Below are 19,941 nucleotides of genomic sequence, written 5' to 3'. Positions count from 1 at the left end.
CAAATAGTTAACCAGGGTATGAACAGGTCCTGTTAATATTATAATATGCAAAATGTATTTTTTTTTTAAATGGTGAATTTTTAGTTATCTGGAATTATCTCTCATTTAGTATAAGTTTATATTTTTGGTTCTTGTTTCTGTTTTCAGAACTAAACTGTCAGAAAATCTGTTTTACATTAAAACTCGAAGCACTTATTTTTACATCTATTTGTGTTTTAGAACCTTTTCTTATTATTTTGTTTCTAGGGAGCCTTTTTTGGGAATTTCAAAGTCTTTTTGTTGGACATTGGCTTCCTTTTCGCTCATTTTCAGTCCAGTCCTCGAACCCGTCCATTTAAAGAGGAATGTCTTTTGTTTTCTGAGGTCATGAGTAATTCAAGCATAAAAAAGACCCCGGGCTTCAGAGATTAACCAGTGTGACTTCTAGCAAAGGAAGAACCATTAAATTGTATTATCAGGCACTTAGTTACTGTCACAAAAAGCCAAAGTTTGTAAAATGTGCAAATTCTTAACCGTTTCTAGAATTTAAAAACCGTTTCCCTCTTATATTCTGTAGTTGCATTTATGTTTGCATATATTTCCCGTTTTCCTAGCAAAATATAAAGAAATGAGCGTTGCTCAAGAAAGAAAACAAACTTTTGGCGAAGTTAAAAAAAAAACGCGCGCCTTTCCGTAGCGTCACGTGACCCAGTCAGGAAGCATAAACTGTATGAAAACAACAGTGGAAACTTGCATGTCTGTACATGTCTGATAAAGTCGTCTTTCGTATAAATTGTAGTCCTGCTGATCAGCAAACATGTCGGATATTTTGGTGAGAATAAAAAACAGCATCGCGGAGAAAAAGAAGGCGGATATTGCTCAAAGTGACCTGAAGAAATGGGGATTGAGAGGTAGAAAGGCTATTTTTAACCTGGGCGACTGACCTGCAGAGTACATACAAACTTCAGGCTGTCTTCACTCATTCACAGTGACATGGCGTTTTCTGTGGATACAAACTAAACGCACTTAGAGCAGATTAATCCACTTTCAGCGCCGTCCTATATGTAACTTCCAGGGATTATATTAAACGTGCTCCAGCGGTGATGATCTTTCTCCTCACAGGGATACAGCTGAGACCCTACCAGCTGGACGGGGTGCACTGGTTAACTCAGTGCCTGAAGAACCAGCAGGGATGCATCTTAGGAGACGAGATGGGTTTGGGTAAAACCTGCCAGGTATGACATCATCTGTTTACCTGTAATCCAGAGCCCTGGCATTGCTGGACAGTTTTTATATAGGCGGTGAGGCTTGGAGCATCTGTTACACTGGGGGTGCACAGAAGTTGATTCTAAAAAGCCTCAGTGCCATGTGACATATCAGTTGTGCCTTTCGTTATATTTTTTATAGCACTTTTCTGCCACTTGGACCTAATGTGACATTTGTATAATTACTATAATTACATTTATTTTAATGCAGTTTTTCTACTCCATAGGCATACACCTTTATGACATTAGCATACACTGGATCAGAGCCAGTGCTCTTCAAAGTTAAGCAATGTTTCTCTGAAGAGAGATTCTTGGTTTCCAAGTGGCTTGTTAGACAAATTACACACTTTGCTTCAATTGAATGAGAAGTTTTCCCCTTATGTGTCACACACTCATGAATCTGACCATTTGGGGGCTGCTTTATATATGGCTTATTATTTACATGTTCTAACGGTGTCCTGGTCATCATGTATCCCTTCAGACGATCTCTCTGCTGGTGTACATGTCAGGGGCTCTCAGGAAGAAAGGACCATTTCTGGTGCTGAGCCCACTCTCTGTCCTGGAGAACTGGAGGAATGAGTTGGAAAGGTGGAGCTACATTAACCAGTGATTGCATTTCATTTGATAATGTGCTTTTAGCGCTGTCTGTAAACCTGTGTGTGCCTCGCTTTCAGCTTCGCTCCCTCACTGACGGTCCTGGTTTACAAAGGAGACAAAGAAAGGCGGGCAGAGATCCAGCAGGAGGCGAACTCTCAGGACTTCCATGTTCTTCTCACTACATATGAGGTCGGAGGCTATTAAGTGAAAACAAAACAGGATAAGGTTTCACCTTTGTTAAAACTTATATATATATATATAAATATATATATTTATATATATTTAAACTGTTATTTCCAGCTGTGTCTCAAAGATGCTTCATTCTTGAAACGGTGAGTTTGTACTTATTCTTGATTTACATAAACTGCTCTGGAAACAATGTACTGTGAGGAAAATGTAACTGTGGTGTCCTAATACAAGTTTATATAGTTTTAAGCAAGAGGTGACAGAAAAAAGGACCAGCACCAACAGAGATGTTGCTTTTAGATCGCTCTGTGTCGGCTCTTCCTGTCCTTCACCCAGTAAGATCGGCTTAAACTGCAGTCATCTAGGTTAGCGACCTGTATGCCTGAGAAGACCATATTATTCTAGCCACACTACAAAACCAAGACTAGAAAAAACTGTCAAAAACAAAGCTTTAATATTAGTCTGAAGCCTGTGTGTCTGTAGTAATCTACAGAGATTATTAGAGAGGGTCATTCTTTTAAACGTGAGCCATTTTTAATATAAGCAATCCACCTTTGTATCAAATTATATGTGACAGAAGAAAAGGAAGAGAATAATGGTCTTTAAAAGGTTTGTTCACTGAGAACAAAGTTTTCATGTGCTGATATTTCCCTTATCTCTTCCTCAGGTGGAAGTGGAAGGTGCTTGTGGTTGATGAAGCTCACAGGTTGAAGAATCAAAACTCGCTGTTGCATAAAACTTTGACAGAGGTACTAAGCAACACCTGGTTTGGGCAGATTTCTTCATTGTCTTTCCCTTGACCTCTTAAATCAGTTTGTTTGTGTTCTTCTCTTGTAGTTCTTGGTGGGATTCAGAGTCTTGCTGACAGGGACTCCCATTCAGAACAATCTGCAGGAGCTCTACTCCCTGCTGAGCTTCATCCAGCCCAGCATCTTTATACCAGAAGACACAGACAGCTTTGTCAACTCTTACTCTGATGTACAAAGTCAGCCTGCCTTGGGTACGATACATAATTATAGCATAACAAAGCATAGTTTACATTCAGTGTTATTTCTGAGTCCATGCGTCTCTCCATATCCAAATAAATGTTTTGAAATATAATGGGTGAATATTGGTCACAAAAAAGTGCAGTACAGTAATGCACTGTAGGAACACTAACCATGAATCTTATTCCTTTTATAGCTGCTGAGCTCCAAAGCATCCTGGAGCCCTTCCTGCTCCGTAGAGTCAAATCTCAGGTGGCCGTCGATCTGCCCAAGAAAACCGAGCTGGTGGTTTATCACGGCATGTCTGCTCTGCAGAAGAAATACTACAAAGCTGTTCTGATGAAGGATCTGGGTGAGACTTGGGCGCTATGGTGTGCTGTGTCATTTATAAATGCATTTTCTCTGCAGTACTTACCCTGCCTCTTTACTTATAGCATTAGTATGAAAGCACCAGCTCAGCTTATCACTGATTTTTACAGTTGGCATAACAGACACTAAATCCTGACTTCTCTCTATCAGTTCTCTCTATTTTAGAGTTGGTTTTAAGGTTTTACTCATCACCTTAAAGTACTTCTGGGTCTGGTCTCCAGTTGTGTAGGAGAAATGTGCTATTTTTTTGTCTGTTCCAAAGTCAATGAATAAACCTGAAGGTGATCAAGGCACGAATATCCTGAGCTCTCATGGTTGCTTCATAGCTTTTATTATTAGTTTACTAGTTTTACTAGGGATGTTGCTGGCAACTAATTTCTTAGTCAACTAAACGAGGAACAAAAATGAGACTAACCAACTAGTCTACATCTAAGAAACACTCGGGTATTAAGTTACATTTGAGAACCATCAAAAACTCATAACAAAGGCATTTTGTTATGAGTTTTAGGACACAATAATTTACCAGCATTGGGCATCAATTAAAATTTTAACAGTTAGATTGGTAAGTCTGGTACTGTTTAGTGACAGCAGCAATGATTAGTTAGCTAGTGGACACATCCCTAGTATTTACTAATATGACTGACCTTTTGCTTTGCATTTTTGCATCCTTGTTTCATGTCTCATAACTTTACACTGATTTTGTTGTTGTTTGATTTTGGCGTTTTCCACTTTGTAGACTGTTTTTAAAGGTGCCAAGTGGAAATAATAGTTCTAATAGTATCTGTTTAGTGGCATCAGTCATTTGTAAATTCAATCTGCTTCTAAAACTCTTCTTTCAGAGGCTTTTGGAAATGACCAAGGCAGCAAAACTCGGTTGCTGAACATCTTGATGAACCTGAGGAAGTGCGTTGACCACCCTTACCTGTTTGACGGTGAGAGCTGATGTAAAAAAGACTGGCTTTAGTTCTCTCTACTAGAGGAAAGACCTGAGGCGTAGGTGTGTTTCCAGTGGGATAGGATAAAGACGCTTCCGTTACATTCTATGTTTGTGTGTCTGTTTCTTGGATAGGAGTTGAGCCAGAGCCGTTTGAGATGGGGGAACATCTCATTGAAGCCAGTGGAAAACTTTGTCTTCTGGACAGCATGCTGACATTCCTCCACAAAGGGTTTGCTGATGTGTTATTTGGCTCCACCTGGTGGTTTAGTGCGGCATTGCTGTAATGCTGTGATATTCTAAGTCACATATTCGTCTTTAAATTGAGTCTTACAATATTTGTGTTTTCATATCTGTGGTCGAAGGGGCCATCGGATCCTGCTGTTCTCTCAGATGACGAGGATGCTCGATATTCTCCAGGACTACATGGAGTACAGAGGTGAGTGAGAGTGAACATGAGGGGTTATTGTTAATCGTTCTTAATGGCATGAATTAATTAGTAATTATTCTCATTCTTCATAATGGCAAACTTGAAAACCATTTGATTTATTCTTAGTTATAAATAAATGCTGAATTCAGCTTTTCTGTTCAGGTTACAGCTACGAACGTCTGGATGGGTCAGTCCGAGGGGAGGAACGAAACCTAGCAGTGAAAAACTTCAGCAGCAAAGATGTCTTCGTCTTTCTGCTCAGCACTAAAGCCGGTAAATAAAGCCCTGGTGTAGTATTTTCTGTGATATACTTAAATATAAACTCATGTTAAACCGTGGCCAAAGTTTCAAGTAATGAAGTCTATTCAAGTAATTCCTGTGAGTCAATTGCGCAGACTTCCAACTGATCTAAATGTTCAGTTTCAGTCAGGTTCTCCTTTTTTTTCCTTTTTTAAAAACCTTTTTTTCACTCAATGAGTGCAGATACTCCTAATATGGTCATCAGAGGCACCGGAGCCCCACCCAGCTGCTGTCGGCAATCAGAAAAAAGGTGGAGGACCTAAAATTACTTGTTTCAGTCAGAGGATGAACTGAGGGGCTGCATTTTGAACTCGTGCAGAGCTGTTCTAGTAGAAGAATGGAAATGCAGAGCTGGGACAGAATAGGTTCTATTTAAGATATTCTTCAGGCAAATGTCTGGATCTTTTGCTTTTTCATTTTACTGCAACATAACTAATATAACTCACTGGTAAATGTCACATGGAGAGCCCATACAAGAAGTGGCTGTTATTGGTTAGCCACAGAAAATTTCAGAGGGATGTTTAAGAAGCAGGTCTTTAGGCAGGAGGATGTGGGGAAAAAAGCTGGCATTTGTTTACAAAATGCAGCTTCAGAGCAAGCTGCCACCTCTTCCCTCCCCTGCTACTCAATACCAAATACTTCTGCGCTCTCAGCCTCACCTGCATGGGCAAGAAACGGGTGGACAAAACCTAAATAGTAGATCGGTCAAAGACGATCCTGAAAGAGATCCTGGTTCCTGCTAAAAAAAACCCCCAAACCTAAATAGGGATAGAAAGTCATCATATGATCCGCTATCACACACCCCACTGATTAGGAACTAGGCATATGAAAAGGGGAAGCAGTAACCCCTTCTACTGTAGACATTTTAGATGCCAAAAGTGCTGAAAGTGCATTTGACAAACAAGACTGTGGCAGTTTTTAAGATAACACTTCTGTGAACTCTGCTGTAGATTCAGATATGCAGACAAGCCTGCAAGCTCAGCTTGAGCTGACTTTCTAACACAGAAGTGGCTGAGAGAGGAAAGGGGAGTGATGACAGGAGATAAGAGCTGCAGCAGAATGAAACGCCTGTGTAAATAAGGCCAGCATGTTTCCTGTCACAGATTATGATTTTCTTTAACCTGTTTACAGTAAATGCACCAATCCTACTGTTTCTTTATTGTGTGCACAAAAATCGAGAGCCACAATTTTCAGTTTTTGTTCTTTCTCTCTGTCTTTGCAGGGGGAGTAGGGATGAACCTGACAGCTGCTGACACTGTCATTTTTGTGGATAGTGACTTCAACCCTCAAAATGACTTGCAGGCTGCCGCACGCAGCCACCGGATTGGTCAGAACAGGTGAAGCATGCGAGAAATGATTCCAAGCAGGATCCAATCGGTATTTCATTTAGATGTCCTGAAAGTCGCACCATTTCGCAAAGGGGCGTGCAGCATTGACAGCACCAAGAAGCGGTGAAAACTTCTGCACGATGTCCTGTTTTGCTGAAGAAAATAACTATCTCATTAGGCTTATCTCTAGTTAGGTGTGAAAGAGTACTCCCTGCATGCAACCTAGTTATTGCACATCAATAACGCTTGATAGGGATGCTTACAGAAAGCAACGAAATTGATGCAGCAGAGCGAGACAAAAATGTTAACACTTACTTTGGTAGTGTTTTTCCATATTTTTATTTTTTCCCATGCTGGGGAACAATGTCTGCGATATCTTTTGATTTATTTTGTAAAAACAAGTTAAACAAGCCAAGATTATGTTGCACACTCATCATTTCACAACCAACAACATGAGGGCATTGCCAGGAGGTTCTTGTTGAAAGAATCCCTGCACCTCCTGTGCTGTCCTTGGCTGCTTTACTTGACAGCTCACCCGAAACCCTTTCCGTTGGGTTTAGGGTGGATGATTGTGAGTGGCAGTCCTGAAAGTGTGTTTTGGCTCATTGTTAAGAAAAACAATTGAATTTCCATTGAACTTGTTAAGTCTTGCTGTAGTATCATGACTGTAGTATGAGTGTAGAGCTCCACTTTTTTTTTTTCTTTCATGCAGTAACTGTTGTTGAAATAACCGGACCAGTTCAGGCAGTGCAGTTCGTGTATTATGCAGAGACCAGCTTAAAATAGAATGAATTGTTAGAGGTGTCACGTTGATATACTGATCTTTTCACAACAAGCTAGAAAACATTCCACCTTAAAACTTAGTGGTTGTCGCTGCAGTTCAGCTTCTTATTAAAGATTTATGTGTTATGTTGTTTCAATATTTATATAACCCTTTGTCCTCTGGTTAGACAGAAACTCTTCATTTCTTAATGAGCTTTTAAAATATTTGTAGGATACGTTGCAAAAAATCAGGTGCAGGGTGGGAATCAACAGGTAGAGCATTCAGAGGTAAAGAAAGAGATAAGTTCAGAGAGAAAGATACGATCTGTTGTTAGTTATTCTAATATGCACATGTCTGCAAGTCGCAACACATCACACTACACCTCCAACAGCTGGCCTTAAGAGTGTTTTCACCATGAACTTCAGGCGAATGCGCATCAAATCCGACTTTTTTGACCCTATGCGACCCATATCCGATCATGGTTTGACAGTGTGAACGGCACAAATCTGATATTTCCAAATCCGATTTGGGTCACTTTCGTATGTGGTACTGAATCCGATACATATCCGATGTTTTAGAAAGCGACTGCTGTTTGAACGGTTATGTCGCATTAAATCCGTCTTCTACGTCACTGGCACAAGACAGACGCCAATTATCAGCGCCCAAGAAGACATCGCGAACGTTTCCTGGCCATCCAGTGAAACTGTTTGGAAGACAACGTTGGAGAAACGTGAACATTTTATTTGTACTGTATAATCTGCAGATTCTGACAGAAATCTGCAACTATCCTTTGAAGTACCGCTCCTCTCTAAAACAGCAATAAGGATAATTATTAGGCCATATCTAAATAACAAAATAACTTTATAACTTAAAGCAAAATTGGTAAATGTAAAGTCCGAAACAAGTCTTTATATTAACAGCCATCAGTCAAATAATACTGTTTGGTCTAAACTGAGCGCGTTGTGTGTGACGTCTTCTTTTGCGCATGCGGGCCGCTTTGAGCGTTCACACTAGAGAGCGTTTGCTGTCGCATTTTATTTGTAGTGTGAACAAGCAGACAAAAAAATCGGATTTGATCAAAAAATCGGAATTGAGCATTAAGACCTGCAGTGTGAACGAAGCCTAAGTGTCGATTAAATTATCTACTTGGTCTTCATGTCTTTTTCTCTTGTGGTAGTCTTTCATTAAAGGGGACTTGAAACACTACACATATAAAGGTTATTTATAACACTGAGACCTACTCTCAACTGGCATAGATGTAACACTGTCTGTGAAACTGGATTTAAGAAATAAGTACCTAAAGTTAAACATCTTTAACACTATCTTCTGTCAGTAAATGACGTTAACCGGTTGGTTGGTTGCAGCTAATGAACTTACATTAGTTTCTGTTAGCTAACTAGTGACAGAACCTATAACTCCAAGAAGAGCAAGGAGACTAAAAATATACAACTAAAAATCAGTCTAAAGGGATAATTTTTGTGTTGCTACAGTGAGTTTTATGTTACGTTGTTTACTTACACTCTCCGTCTCGTTAGCAGTATCTGGCTCCCCGCTGTTTGGCTAGCTGCACTCAAAGGGGAAAATCAAGCTGTTAGCCGTAATATTTGGGTTTGTTATGCACTTTATAAATGAGGACTGCGTGGAGGTGAAGGAGAGCCTGTTTGAGCCAGGTGTGAGGTGATTCACCGGACCGACAAGCTGGTGTTAGAAACTCACCTTTTTCTTCGTCTGGCCAGTAAGGGGCGCAGTCAGCTGATGCAATCAAAACTATTTTATGCAGTAAAAAAAATCTTTCTTTTCCCACGAGCACATCCAGTTTACAACATAACAGCCCACTACATGCACACCACAAACATAACTGTGTTTCTTACTGAAGCACGATTGGATATCCTAACATCCATCAGTATGTCTGTAGGAAAAGTAGGCCGATGCGTGCCATGGACAAAACAACAATAAAAAATCGGTCACTTTTTAAAATAAAATGTAAATTAGCCTTTATATGTGTCGCGTTTCATGTCCCCTTTAAAAGCCAGTTTCGTCTCATCTTTTGATGGCTTTTGTGACTGAACTTGAAAGGTTTTTGAAGTGTTCTGGACTAACAGACTTTCATGTTTTAAGGTAGTATTAGTCCGTTGTTCTCGTTAACATTGTGGGGGTGTTTGCTGTATACCAACACTGCCTTGGCATGACACTGTCAGTCTGGCATCAGTCAGCTAGACTGCTGACTTGGCTGCCATACTTGGCTCTGACTTAGCCAGTAGATATCAGGTCCAAGAGGTCTGTTTACATCCGTAATGACTGTAAATTTGTTTCAGAACGAGGCTAGATAATAACCCATACTTATCGTGAATTTCAGTAAATGTAAACTCTCTTTTGCCCCACATAGACTGTATGTAATCAAATCTCAGACATGATTGGTTAATAGATCTCCAACCACTGTATATGTCCCTACATATACAGTCTCAGACTGCTGCAGTTGAATTTATATACGTTTATCCTTTCAGTTTGATTCACCTAACTTTTAGTCTATTTTTATTACATTTTCTTTTGTATTAATATCTGCATGTCAGTCGTCTGTGAAGCACTTTGCAGTAATCTACAGGAAATGAGCTATAAAAGTAAAGATTGATTGACTGATTGATTATGGGTAGCTTGAGCTTTACTTTATGAATTTAACAATTTTCAACTTAATGGAAGTTCAATGTGATGCTGGTTTCAATATTTGAATGATTTCCTACAGGCCTGTGAAAGTGATCCGCCTCCTGGCACGAGACACTGTGGAGGAGATCATGTACTCTCGCGCTGTGTCCAAGTTGCAGCTCACCAACACTGTTATTGAAGAAGGCCGCTTCTCTTTACTGGATCAAGCTCAGTCAGCTGCAGGAGGGCTGCAGGTTTGTGAACTTTAAATCACTGAAAATAAATTCTATCACTGCAGGATAATCACTGATAATCTCAGAATCCTTCAGTGCTCAGTTCACTGTGTGTCCGCTTTGTATCAAAACCTCTCCAGTTTTCACCTCCTCTGCTCACATTTCCTCTTCGGCACAGCTCAGCGAGATCTTGAAGTTTGGCATGGATAAGCTTTTGTCATCTGATGAGAGCTCCATACAAGATGTGAAACTGGAGAAGATCCTTGGCCTGTCACATAATGGTCATTGGGTGGATGATGAGGACTACTCCCAGCTTGAAGAGGATGAAGAGGATGATGAAGGGAAAGGATCTGAAGCCGACAGGCAGAGTATGTTTCATTATAGTGTACATGTTGAAATCTCAAATCACTATGGGCTATTATTAGTGTGCGAATTTCAAAAACTACTAATATAATGTAACTGGTGTGGTATAGCAAACATGTTGTTCCTGCATGTAAGCGACTCCGTTTTACTTTTGGTTCTTGAACTGCAAACCACAGAGGAGAAAACACCCAAGATTGCTTCTCTTGGGCTCATCACTAGAGGTTGCAAAGAAAACAGAGGAAATCTGCAAATCACTTTAGGTCAGGAGTGACAAATTTAGTTTCACATAGGGCTGCAAGAGAAAATGAGAATCACATTGAGAACAAGACAAAAAAAAGTGTTTAAATACAATCCTTTAAAAATAAAAAAGGTAAAAACAACCTTACTTCTTCCATAGGGATTAAAAGGGTACATTGCAGCCAGGTGCTGCTTATCGAATGTGCTATAAAAGCAGAGATTTTACCAGTTGTCTGTTGTGGTATATTGAGGTGTGTGTTAACACAATGCCACAGCCTTTCCAGGTGTGGATGTCCCAGTAAATTGATCTTGAAGTCAGACAGTGCAAGGCTCAAAGAAACTGCAAAAAAACCTTGGAGTGGCATCTGAGACTCTACAGGCCTCAGTTAGCATGTTAAATGTTAAAGTTCATGACAGTACAGTTAGAAAAACATGGAAGGATCCTGGTAGGATTACCAGGAGAAGACATCTTCTCTCTACAAAGAACGCGGCATCACAGCTTAGGTTTGCACACCTGCATCAGCCCAAACCACAAGACTTGGGCAACAACATCCTTTGACTGAAGACACCCAATTGGAGGTGTTTGGCATAATGCACAGCGCCATGTTTGTCACAAATACCTATTGCATGCTGTCAATCGTGGTGGAGGCATGATGATCAGGGCTCGTTTTGCAGCCACAGCATCAGGGAACATTGCAGTCAGTGACTCGTCCATGAACTCCTCTGTATAACAAAGTGTTCTAGAGTCAAATATGAGGCTGGCTGCCTGACCGAAGCTGGGTCATGCAGAAGGACTATGATCTCAAACACAGCAGCAAATCTACGGCAGAATGTCTGAAAAGGTAAAGAATCAAGGTGTTACAACTCAACCTGAAGACCTTCCAAGAACTAGATTATTTTTATATTATATATTAACCCAGTCATCCCTCCCCCCTCATACAGCTGAAGCCTAACAGCTAACTAACACAGCATGGCATAACTGGCAATGAGTGGGTACTTCTTTTTTCTTTACCATGAAGAAAGGCCTGTTTACTGATGTGTCATAAAATGACGGCTGTTTTTAAATGATATAATTTGTATCATCATTTTGAATTCAAACACCAGCAGAGATACTGAGTCATGGACAGCAGAGAGGGGCGGGAAGGTGCTCCATCAAAAAGACACGAATCTAGAGCAAAATAAGTTTGAACCCATCTCAAAGTGACGACTCTGTAAAAGGAAGTCTCACCGCAGCACAGGAAATGAAAGTCAGGGAGGCCATTAAGAAGATGATTTTTCTGAGAAAGTTTATTCAAAGTGTTTTGGGTGTAATGTGCAGCAAATTTCATCCCAGTAAATTAGATGATTCCATGAAATTTTCCTCACGGGCAATGAGATAAGTTTAAGTAGAGAAAAATGGGCTTTGTGACACTATGCAAGAGATGGAAAAGATTTATTATTGTTAAAATGTCCCATACTGCAAGTAGTTGTTAAACTCGGACGTCTGAAACAGCTTCTTGTGACTTTGCTGTGTTGTGGCCTTCAAGTAGATCTGTAATTAAGCCAAATAATGAATTTCAGGCTATGCTGGAGATGTTTTTTTGACAAAATGAAAGCAGGACAAACTAAATATGTTTTGCCCCCGATGTGATTCTCATTTCTCTCGTGTCCCTGAAGTTTGACACCTCCATTAAAAGCCTTTAAAGAAGCCAGGAGCCTGTTAGTTTACATGCAGATTTTGACCTCCTCTGTGCTTCATCAGAGTCGACATAGTCTTTTCTCTCTTTTTGATGATTGTCTCAAACCTCTATCCCCTCTGCTCCTTTAGACCACCTGTACTTCTTTGAGGGGAAAGACTACAGTAAGGACCCCAGCTCTGAGGACCAGAAGAGCTTTGATCGTTTGTTGGAGGAGCAGCTGACCGGGTTTCAGAGAGCAGCAGGAGAGGGACGAGCTCTGCGACACAAAACTGGAGTAAGACGCCCCGACTTTAAATTCAAACAGAATTATCTTTGTAAGGAGATGCATCCCACATGAGGTTAGTTATGTATAGACAGAATTCTGAAAACTTAAAAGAAATTAGCCATGTTAGACACTCATCGTGGCTCAGCAGTTTAAAGTTAATTAGCAGACAAGGAACACTTGGACGGAGGACACATCCACCCCCATGAAAAATGAAGGGAACACTGTGATGATCACAGTGTAACACAGTCTGTAAAATGTTGGGGACATCAATCAGTTCAGTCCTGACAGACTTTTTTCTAGTTTTGCTTTTTGCTCATGTCCTCGTCGCTACCACAACATGTGGGCGTAACGATAGAGGTTCAGGCTGGTGGTGTAATGGCGTGCTTTGGGCCCCTAAGTACCAGCTGAACATCATTTAAACAGCATGGCCTACCTGAGTGTTGTCACTGACAAGGTCCATCCCTTCATGACCACAATGTACTCATTTTCTGCAGACCGCCTTTGGGATGTAGTGAAACAGGAGAATCATAGCATGGATGTGCAACCGGCAAACCCGCATCTGTGTGATGCCGTCATGTCAGTAAGGACCAAAATCAAAGGAATGGTTGAATCCATGTGAAGTCAGCTTGTGCTGCTAATCAGGAAAAGGCAGACTTTCGGTGCCATTAGAACTGCTACTGCCTGTGCACAGTGGTCCGAAAGACCTTCCAGGAACAGCCAAGCTGTTTCCTAGAGAACTGATTGGTCACTAGGCGATAATTTTGTACCTTTTGATCTCCAGTCATAAACCGCTGCAGAGCAGTTTAGGTCTGCAGCATATGTTATCATGGAAATGTACACAAGAACTTAACCGCCAAGTTACCTGGATACGTTCAAATCCTGCTTTGTAGTACACGTCTGCGGTCTGCGAAACCGTTTGTTCCGGATGTTCCTGATTAATGTAATCAGAGACAACAATAGAAAGTATATTTTTAAAGTAACTGACTAAAATCTTCACAGGCACATCTATGAAGGTCATTGCTTTGAATTCAGGTGAAGAAGTAGTTCAGACTTGTTGTCGGTTTCTCATAATAATGCTGCCTCTTTTATTTTTGTTGGACGGGTTGTTATCTCTTCCTTTCAGGATGTTGCAGGTGATTGAAACGTTCCGCAGGCTGTTTTTGGTCCTCGGTCATATTTCACCATTATATGTCACAACTTTTCCGTCAGTCTTTTTTTAATGTTATCAAAAGTGAATACCAGTTAAAACCTATTATAATCACAAGATTCTTGTTGCCTTGGGTTTTTTCCCTACCACACTCAGTGTTGTAGCTCCTATGGGACCGGGTTGTTAATTCTGGAGGAGCTGTAGCTTTAACATCGCTAACGAGAGCATTATAGTTAATCAAAACTAACTAAGCTAGTTTTTGTTAACTTTGCTAAATATTCAAACACTATCACATTGGTAGATGTGTTTATTGAGAATGGGATCACCGCAGGACTGACCGTCAACAGTTAGAAAGCTTTGTTTATGTTATAAATTCTACTTTCTTACATTTTGCCCTTGACAAATATTATCCACCTCAAAATTCTCCAAATACCAAAGCGATTACTGAAACTTATAAAATCTCAACTGAAATTAAACTGCACAAATATAAAAATGGAAAATGGATCAAATGTTTACTCTGGACTGAGCAACATTTAATTGACTTTAATTTTATCTGTGGGTTGATTTGAATGAGTATTACAGGAAATCTCAGCAACCACAAAATCCAGGCTTTCAGTGTTACTTAAAGGATAGATACAAAGCAGCCTCACATGTTTTCTTACGCTGATAATCCCAGTGGTGCAAGCGTTATACGAGTGTGATTTTTCTCGATGGGTTCTCAGGTTTCACTGTCGGTAGCCCTTGGGATTCCAACGAGGAAGAGGAAGCCTGTCACGGAGGCTGAGCTGGAGCTGAGGCGGCAGAGGAGGGAGGAGGCTGCAGCCAAGAGAGCCAAAATGCAGGAGGAGATGAAGAAGAAGCAGGAAGAGCAGAAATACAAGAAAAAGTAAATAAAATAAATAAATATAAAAAATGTATTAGTTTATTTACTTTTTTAAAACAATTCTGAGACTTCTTTTGCACAAACAGTTTTTCCCTTTATTTGACTTGTGGGTTCATTGTGCAGAATGGCCTGGTGGGAGTCCTGCGGGTACAGATCTCGGTGCCTGCCGTCTGTGGACAGTGAGGAAGAGGAGGAAGAAGAGGAGGATGGCAGCAGCATGTGCTCCACAGACTCTGACAGCACGGATATCCACTACGTTCTGGGGGATGTTACTCATCCTCACACCGCCCAGGGAGACGCCGTCATCGTCCACTGCGTTGGTACGTGCTCCATTTTTCTTGTTACTTCGTAAACTGACACATTTGAATTTTTAATTCAGTGTGCGCTTTGTAGGAACTATAGATGGATATGGACATTACATGATGTCACCTATTGGTACAGGTACAGGTGCTAAGTAATAAGTTAAGACCAAGAATTATTTTCACCAGAATTAAAGCACAAACTTCAGCTCCTCATATGGTCTGGTGAGTAAAACAGATGATGTGCATTGGATTAAAAATCCTCCAAAAAACACCAACAGTGGAGAGGTTGAACCTGAATAAGACTGTCAGGACAGCTGTCAGTCACAGTAACCACATCCTTAGCATTAAGTCTCCCAGTTTTAGGAGGCTACTAGATAATTATCTGTTATTACAGTGTGACACACTAAAGGCCCTGACTTATAGTGCAAAAGTTAACAAAAAAGTACAAAATTGATCATTTTCTTGTGCAAAGCAAATAAGAACTACTGAACGACTCACTAATAGAAATGGGAAAGCAAAAAAAAAGTCTGTTGAGCAGACCCTAACCAACGGTTTCTACCTTAGAGAAGCTGATTAATGCCAACATGGTGCCACACAGGCGTCTGTAGAGAGAAAGATTTATCTTACACAAAAGAGAACTAGATCTGTACCAGTTGCAGCAGGACTGAATGTTGGATTGCGTAAAAGAACTTGACAAGTGCTGAAAATTTAGATGTCGTGCAAAGTCTTAAATAATACCTTAATTTATCAGTTCAAACAAAAACAACTGGCAACATGTCAGATGGTAACTTTGCTTGATATCAATGCAGGTGTGGATTTGAATTAGTGTTTTGTGCGCCTTGGGCACAATAAGTTTGAAAACCAAACCACAGCGTGTGTTATTTACCAAAGTAGTGATTCCTGTGTAGATGACTCAGGTCGGTGGGGAAGAGGAGGTCTGTTCACAGCACTGGAGGTGAGATCAGACGAGCCGCGAAAGCAGTATGAGTTAGCTGGAAAGATGAAAGGTAAGATTAACAGTAAAAAAGCATTTTATTTCTTCTTTGGTGGTCTGACTGAAGAATGAGTCACAAAATTAAATATGATTTGTTTCAGATTTGGATCTTGGAAGTGTGCTTCTGTTCCCAATTAATGACAAACAGTCCAGATTGAACGGCCAAGATCAAGTAGGTTCTGGTTGAAGAACTCTGCTGCATAAAACACCCTAAATGTCTTAAAATGCATGCTTGTTTCACAATATTTTTTGTTTCTTTGCAGTAGTAGTGATCAGTTGTGTGATATACCTGCTTTGGGTTAATGTGTGGTGACAGGCTTGCAAAGCTGTGGGGAACAGCACTCAGTGCCATGCAACAGTGATCAGATAATGTGTTAATCGGCTTCCATCTCCTTCCTGTCACCCAGTTAGCCCTAATAGTGGCACAGCAGCGAGACAAAGCCAACAAGTTGTCTGGGATCTTTCTGAGAGCTCTGGATGAAGGCCTGAAGAAGATTTACAAAGCGGCCAAAAGAACCAAGGGTGCAGTAAAGCATTTCATGCTATTTTAATACAAAAAAGTGTGAAATGTCTTTTTTTTTTTTCATGTAGCCTGAGAGTGGTGAAATTGTGAAAAAACATTTTAAGTGTCAAGTCAGCAGTGCTCACATAAACCCTTGTAAAGGTTCGAATAATAACCGAACACCTTACAGTAATAACACACCTTGAAAATGATGTGTCATTACTGTAAGACCTGATTGGCAGGATTTACAGGACGTGCTGTGTGCCATCTGATGTGTGCACGCACAAATTCTTACAAACACAACTGCAGAAGAACAACCAATGAAGCGGGAATTTATATTTCCTCTAGTTATGTTGCACGCTAGATGAACTGATTAAAAGACTTTGCACTCGCTGCTTTTGCGGTTTGTGCCCCAAAATTTACCGATACCTTTAAGAAACTCGTAAAGATGCTTCTTAAATCTTACATTTAGTAATCGAGGCACAGCTGTGCACATTTCCAAACCGGGTTTGTTTTCTTTCTCCCTCTCTTCTCTCTTTGGCTCACTAGGTCTTTATTGCAAATACTCTTCTTTTTTTATGCCTCTTAAATTCTTTGTGACTTTCTTGATTATTATTTCTCCTCATGTCCTTTGAACCTTTACACGTGATACTGGGCTACAAATAAATTGGCTTGACTTAATTCTCATTCACCACAGTGTTTTCTTATTGTTGTAACCCTCTGCACTAAAATACTTTCAACGGTAAGGACTGCAGGAGGCTACTGCTAACAGCCACTAACCCTTGTTGTCTTTTTCCCCACACAAAGCAAGCGTTCATTTTCCACGTATCGGTCACGCCACCAAAGGTTTCAACTGGTACGGCACAGAGAGGCTCATCAGGAAGCACCTTGCTTCCAGAGGCATCCCCACATTCATGTATCTTTTAGTGCTTTCAGAGCATGGACTCAGTAGTAGTAGTTGTGATGTCCGTAATCTTCTCTTAACCAAACTTTCAGATACTACCATAGCCGAAATGTCAAGAACACAGCTATACCCCAGACATCCACTTCAGCATCCTCCCCGGGGCTACATTTGCAAAATTCTGATGACACCGACTCTGCAACCTCCGGGCCCTCGGCTACACTCCAGAGCCCTGCAGACCTCCCTAGTTTCATGAACGGGGTCCGTGTGTTTTTCTACAACTTGCCTGCATCAGAGAGGAAGAGGCTAGCCCGCTATCTTATCACATATCCTTTTATACTGGTTGCCACAGCTTGGTGTTTTAACAGTTACTGTCTCCTGCGTGCTTACATCTGCGGCCGTTTGTGTGGTTTTGTTGAGAAAAGAGCCCGAAAGCTTAAAAGCCACAACTGCGAACTACAGAGGTGTGGTACGATGCTCAAATAATGTTATAACTCCTCCTTAGCTGAAGTGCACTTATGATGGAGATGAGGAGGAGATCATGAGTCCGGATGTCACCCACATAGTAGCAGAGGTGGAGAACAACATCCACTCACAGGTTGGTGTCACGGTAACTCTCACTGATGCTTATCTGACGATTGACATACATAATCTTTTCCAGTAATGTTTATTTGTCGAGGTGGGGCGGAAAGAGTTATGAGGCATTTTCTTGAGGCAGATTAAATTTCTTTAGGTTGTAAACGATGTAAATCAAATACTATGTCTTTGTTTTGTTCGAACCAGGAGCTCCAGGATCTGCTGCGTCAGTACAGTCAGGCTGTTCCTGTGCAGAAGGCCTGGCTCGAGTCCTGCTTTTCCAAACAAACAAGAGTCAACACTGCACAGTACCTACATCAGCTCAGATAACACACTGTTTTATTGGTGTGTTTTTAAATTACGTCATTAAATTGTGCTTCGTCACAATGAACTCTGAGTTCACTGTTGGATGCTTGACACATAGTGCAGATCATTTGATAGCTATTAAAATTGATTATCTTTAAGCAGCATAAGGAGTAAACGAACAACAACAAAGGAGGAGGTTTGATGTGTTTTACATAAATACATTACTAGGTTTAAAAGAAATATAAATGACACAAAATCATTCATACACCTAAATTTGTCAATTCAGGCTCACGGGGCGTAGCCTGTCTCAACTGTCATCCCTCGACAGGGCACCAGTGCATCACCGGGCCGACGCACAGAGACAGACAACCATTCATACCTACTGCCAATTTACAGTGGCTTGCAAAAGTATTCGGCCCCCTTGAACTTTCCCACATTTTGTCACATTACAGCCACAAACAGGAATCAGTTTTATTGGAATTCCACGTGAAAGACCAACACAAAGTGGTGTACACATGAGAAGTGGAACGAAAATCATACATGATTCCAAACATTTTTTACAAATAAATAACTGCAAAGTGGGGTGTGCGTAATTATTCAGCCCCCTTTGGTCTGAGTGCAGTCAGTTGCCCATAGACATTGCCTGATGAGTGCTAATGACTAAATAGAGTGCACCTGTGTGTAATCTAAGGTCAGTACAAATACAGCTGCTCTGTGACGGCCTCAGAGGTTGTCTAAGAGAATAATGGGAGCAACAACACCATGAAGTCAAAAGAACACACCTGACAGGTCAGGGATAAAGTTATTGAGAAATTTAAAGCAGGCTTAGGCTACAAAAAGATTTCCCAAGCCTTGAACATCCCTCGTAGCAATGTTCAAGCAATCATTCAGAAATGGAAGGAGTATGGCACAAGTGTAAACCTACCAAGACAAGGCCGTCCACCTAAACTCACAGGCCAAACAAGGAGAGCGCTGATCAGAAATGCAGCCAAGAGGCCCATGGTGACTCTGGACGAGCTGCAGAGATCTACAGCTCAGGTGGGGGAATCTGTCCATAGGACAACTATTAGTCATGCACTGCACAAAGTTGGCCTTTATGGAAGAGTGGCAAGAAGAAAGCCATTGTTAACAGAAAACCATAAGAAGTCCCGTTTGCAGTTTGCCACAAGCCATGTGGGGGACACAGCAAACATGTGGAAGAAGGTGCTCTGGTCAGATGAGACCAAAATGGAACTTTTTGGCCAAAATGCAAAACACTCTGTGTGGCGGAAAACTAACACTGCACATCACTTTGAACACACCATCCCCACTGTCAAATATGGTGGTGGCAGTATCATGCTCTGGGGGTGCTTCTCTTCAGCAAGGACAGGGAAGCTGGTCAGAGTTGATGGGAAGATGGATGGGGCCAAATACAGGGCAATCTTGGAAGAAAACCTCTTGGAGTCTGCAAAAGACTTGAAACTGGGGCAGAGGTTCACCTTCCAGCAGGACAACAACCCTAAACATAAAGCCAGGGCAACAATGGAACGGTTTAAAACAAAACATATCCATGTGTTAGAATGGCCCAGTCAAAGTCCAGATCTAAATCCAATCGAGAATCTGTGGCAAGATCTGAAAACTGCTGTTCACAAACGCTGTCCATCTAATCTGACTGAGCTGGAGCTGTTTTGCAAAGAAGAATGGGCAAAGATTTCAGTCTCTAGATGTGCAAAGCTGGTAGAGACATACCCTAAAAGACTGGCAGCTGTAATTGCAGCAAAAGGTGGTTCTACAAAG

At 41.0% G+C, this 19,941-nt stretch overlaps 1 protein-coding gene across 1 annotated transcript; it reads left to right on the top strand.

Annotated features, from left to right (window-relative positions):
- Window positions 1–705: 705 nt before the first annotated feature.
- Window positions 706–18,615, top strand: chd1l (chromodomain helicase DNA binding protein 1-like). The gene is made up of 25 exons (XM_087836463.1): window positions 706–890; window positions 1,102–1,214; window positions 1,726–1,832; window positions 1,919–2,030; window positions 2,142–2,173; window positions 2,695–2,776; window positions 2,865–3,027; window positions 3,210–3,365; window positions 4,222–4,314; window positions 4,452–4,548; window positions 4,682–4,755; window positions 4,909–5,019; window positions 6,269–6,383; window positions 9,878–10,031; window positions 10,189–10,378; window positions 12,418–12,563; window positions 14,424–14,587; window positions 14,708–14,904; window positions 15,795–15,893; window positions 15,982–16,052; window positions 16,288–16,402; window positions 17,190–17,298; window positions 17,379–17,609; window positions 17,800–17,881; window positions 18,067–18,615. The coding sequence occupies exons 1-25, from the start codon at window positions 797–799 to the stop codon at window positions 18,187–18,189; spliced, it is 3,030 nt and encodes a 1,009-aa protein (XP_087692589.1). The 5' UTR covers window positions 706–796; the 3' UTR covers window positions 18,190–18,615.
- Window positions 18,616–19,941: the final 1,326 nt, after the last annotated feature.

The sequence above is a fragment of the Neolamprologus brichardi genome, chromosome 23 (assembly GCF_056152115.1).
Source record: "Neolamprologus brichardi isolate AB-2024 chromosome 23, ASM5615211v1, whole genome shotgun sequence".
Taxonomy (NCBI): domain Eukaryota; kingdom Metazoa; phylum Chordata; class Actinopteri; order Cichliformes; family Cichlidae; genus Neolamprologus; species Neolamprologus brichardi.
The sequence above is the reverse complement of the archived record's forward strand: the minus strand, read 5'-3'. Positions and strand labels throughout refer to the sequence as shown.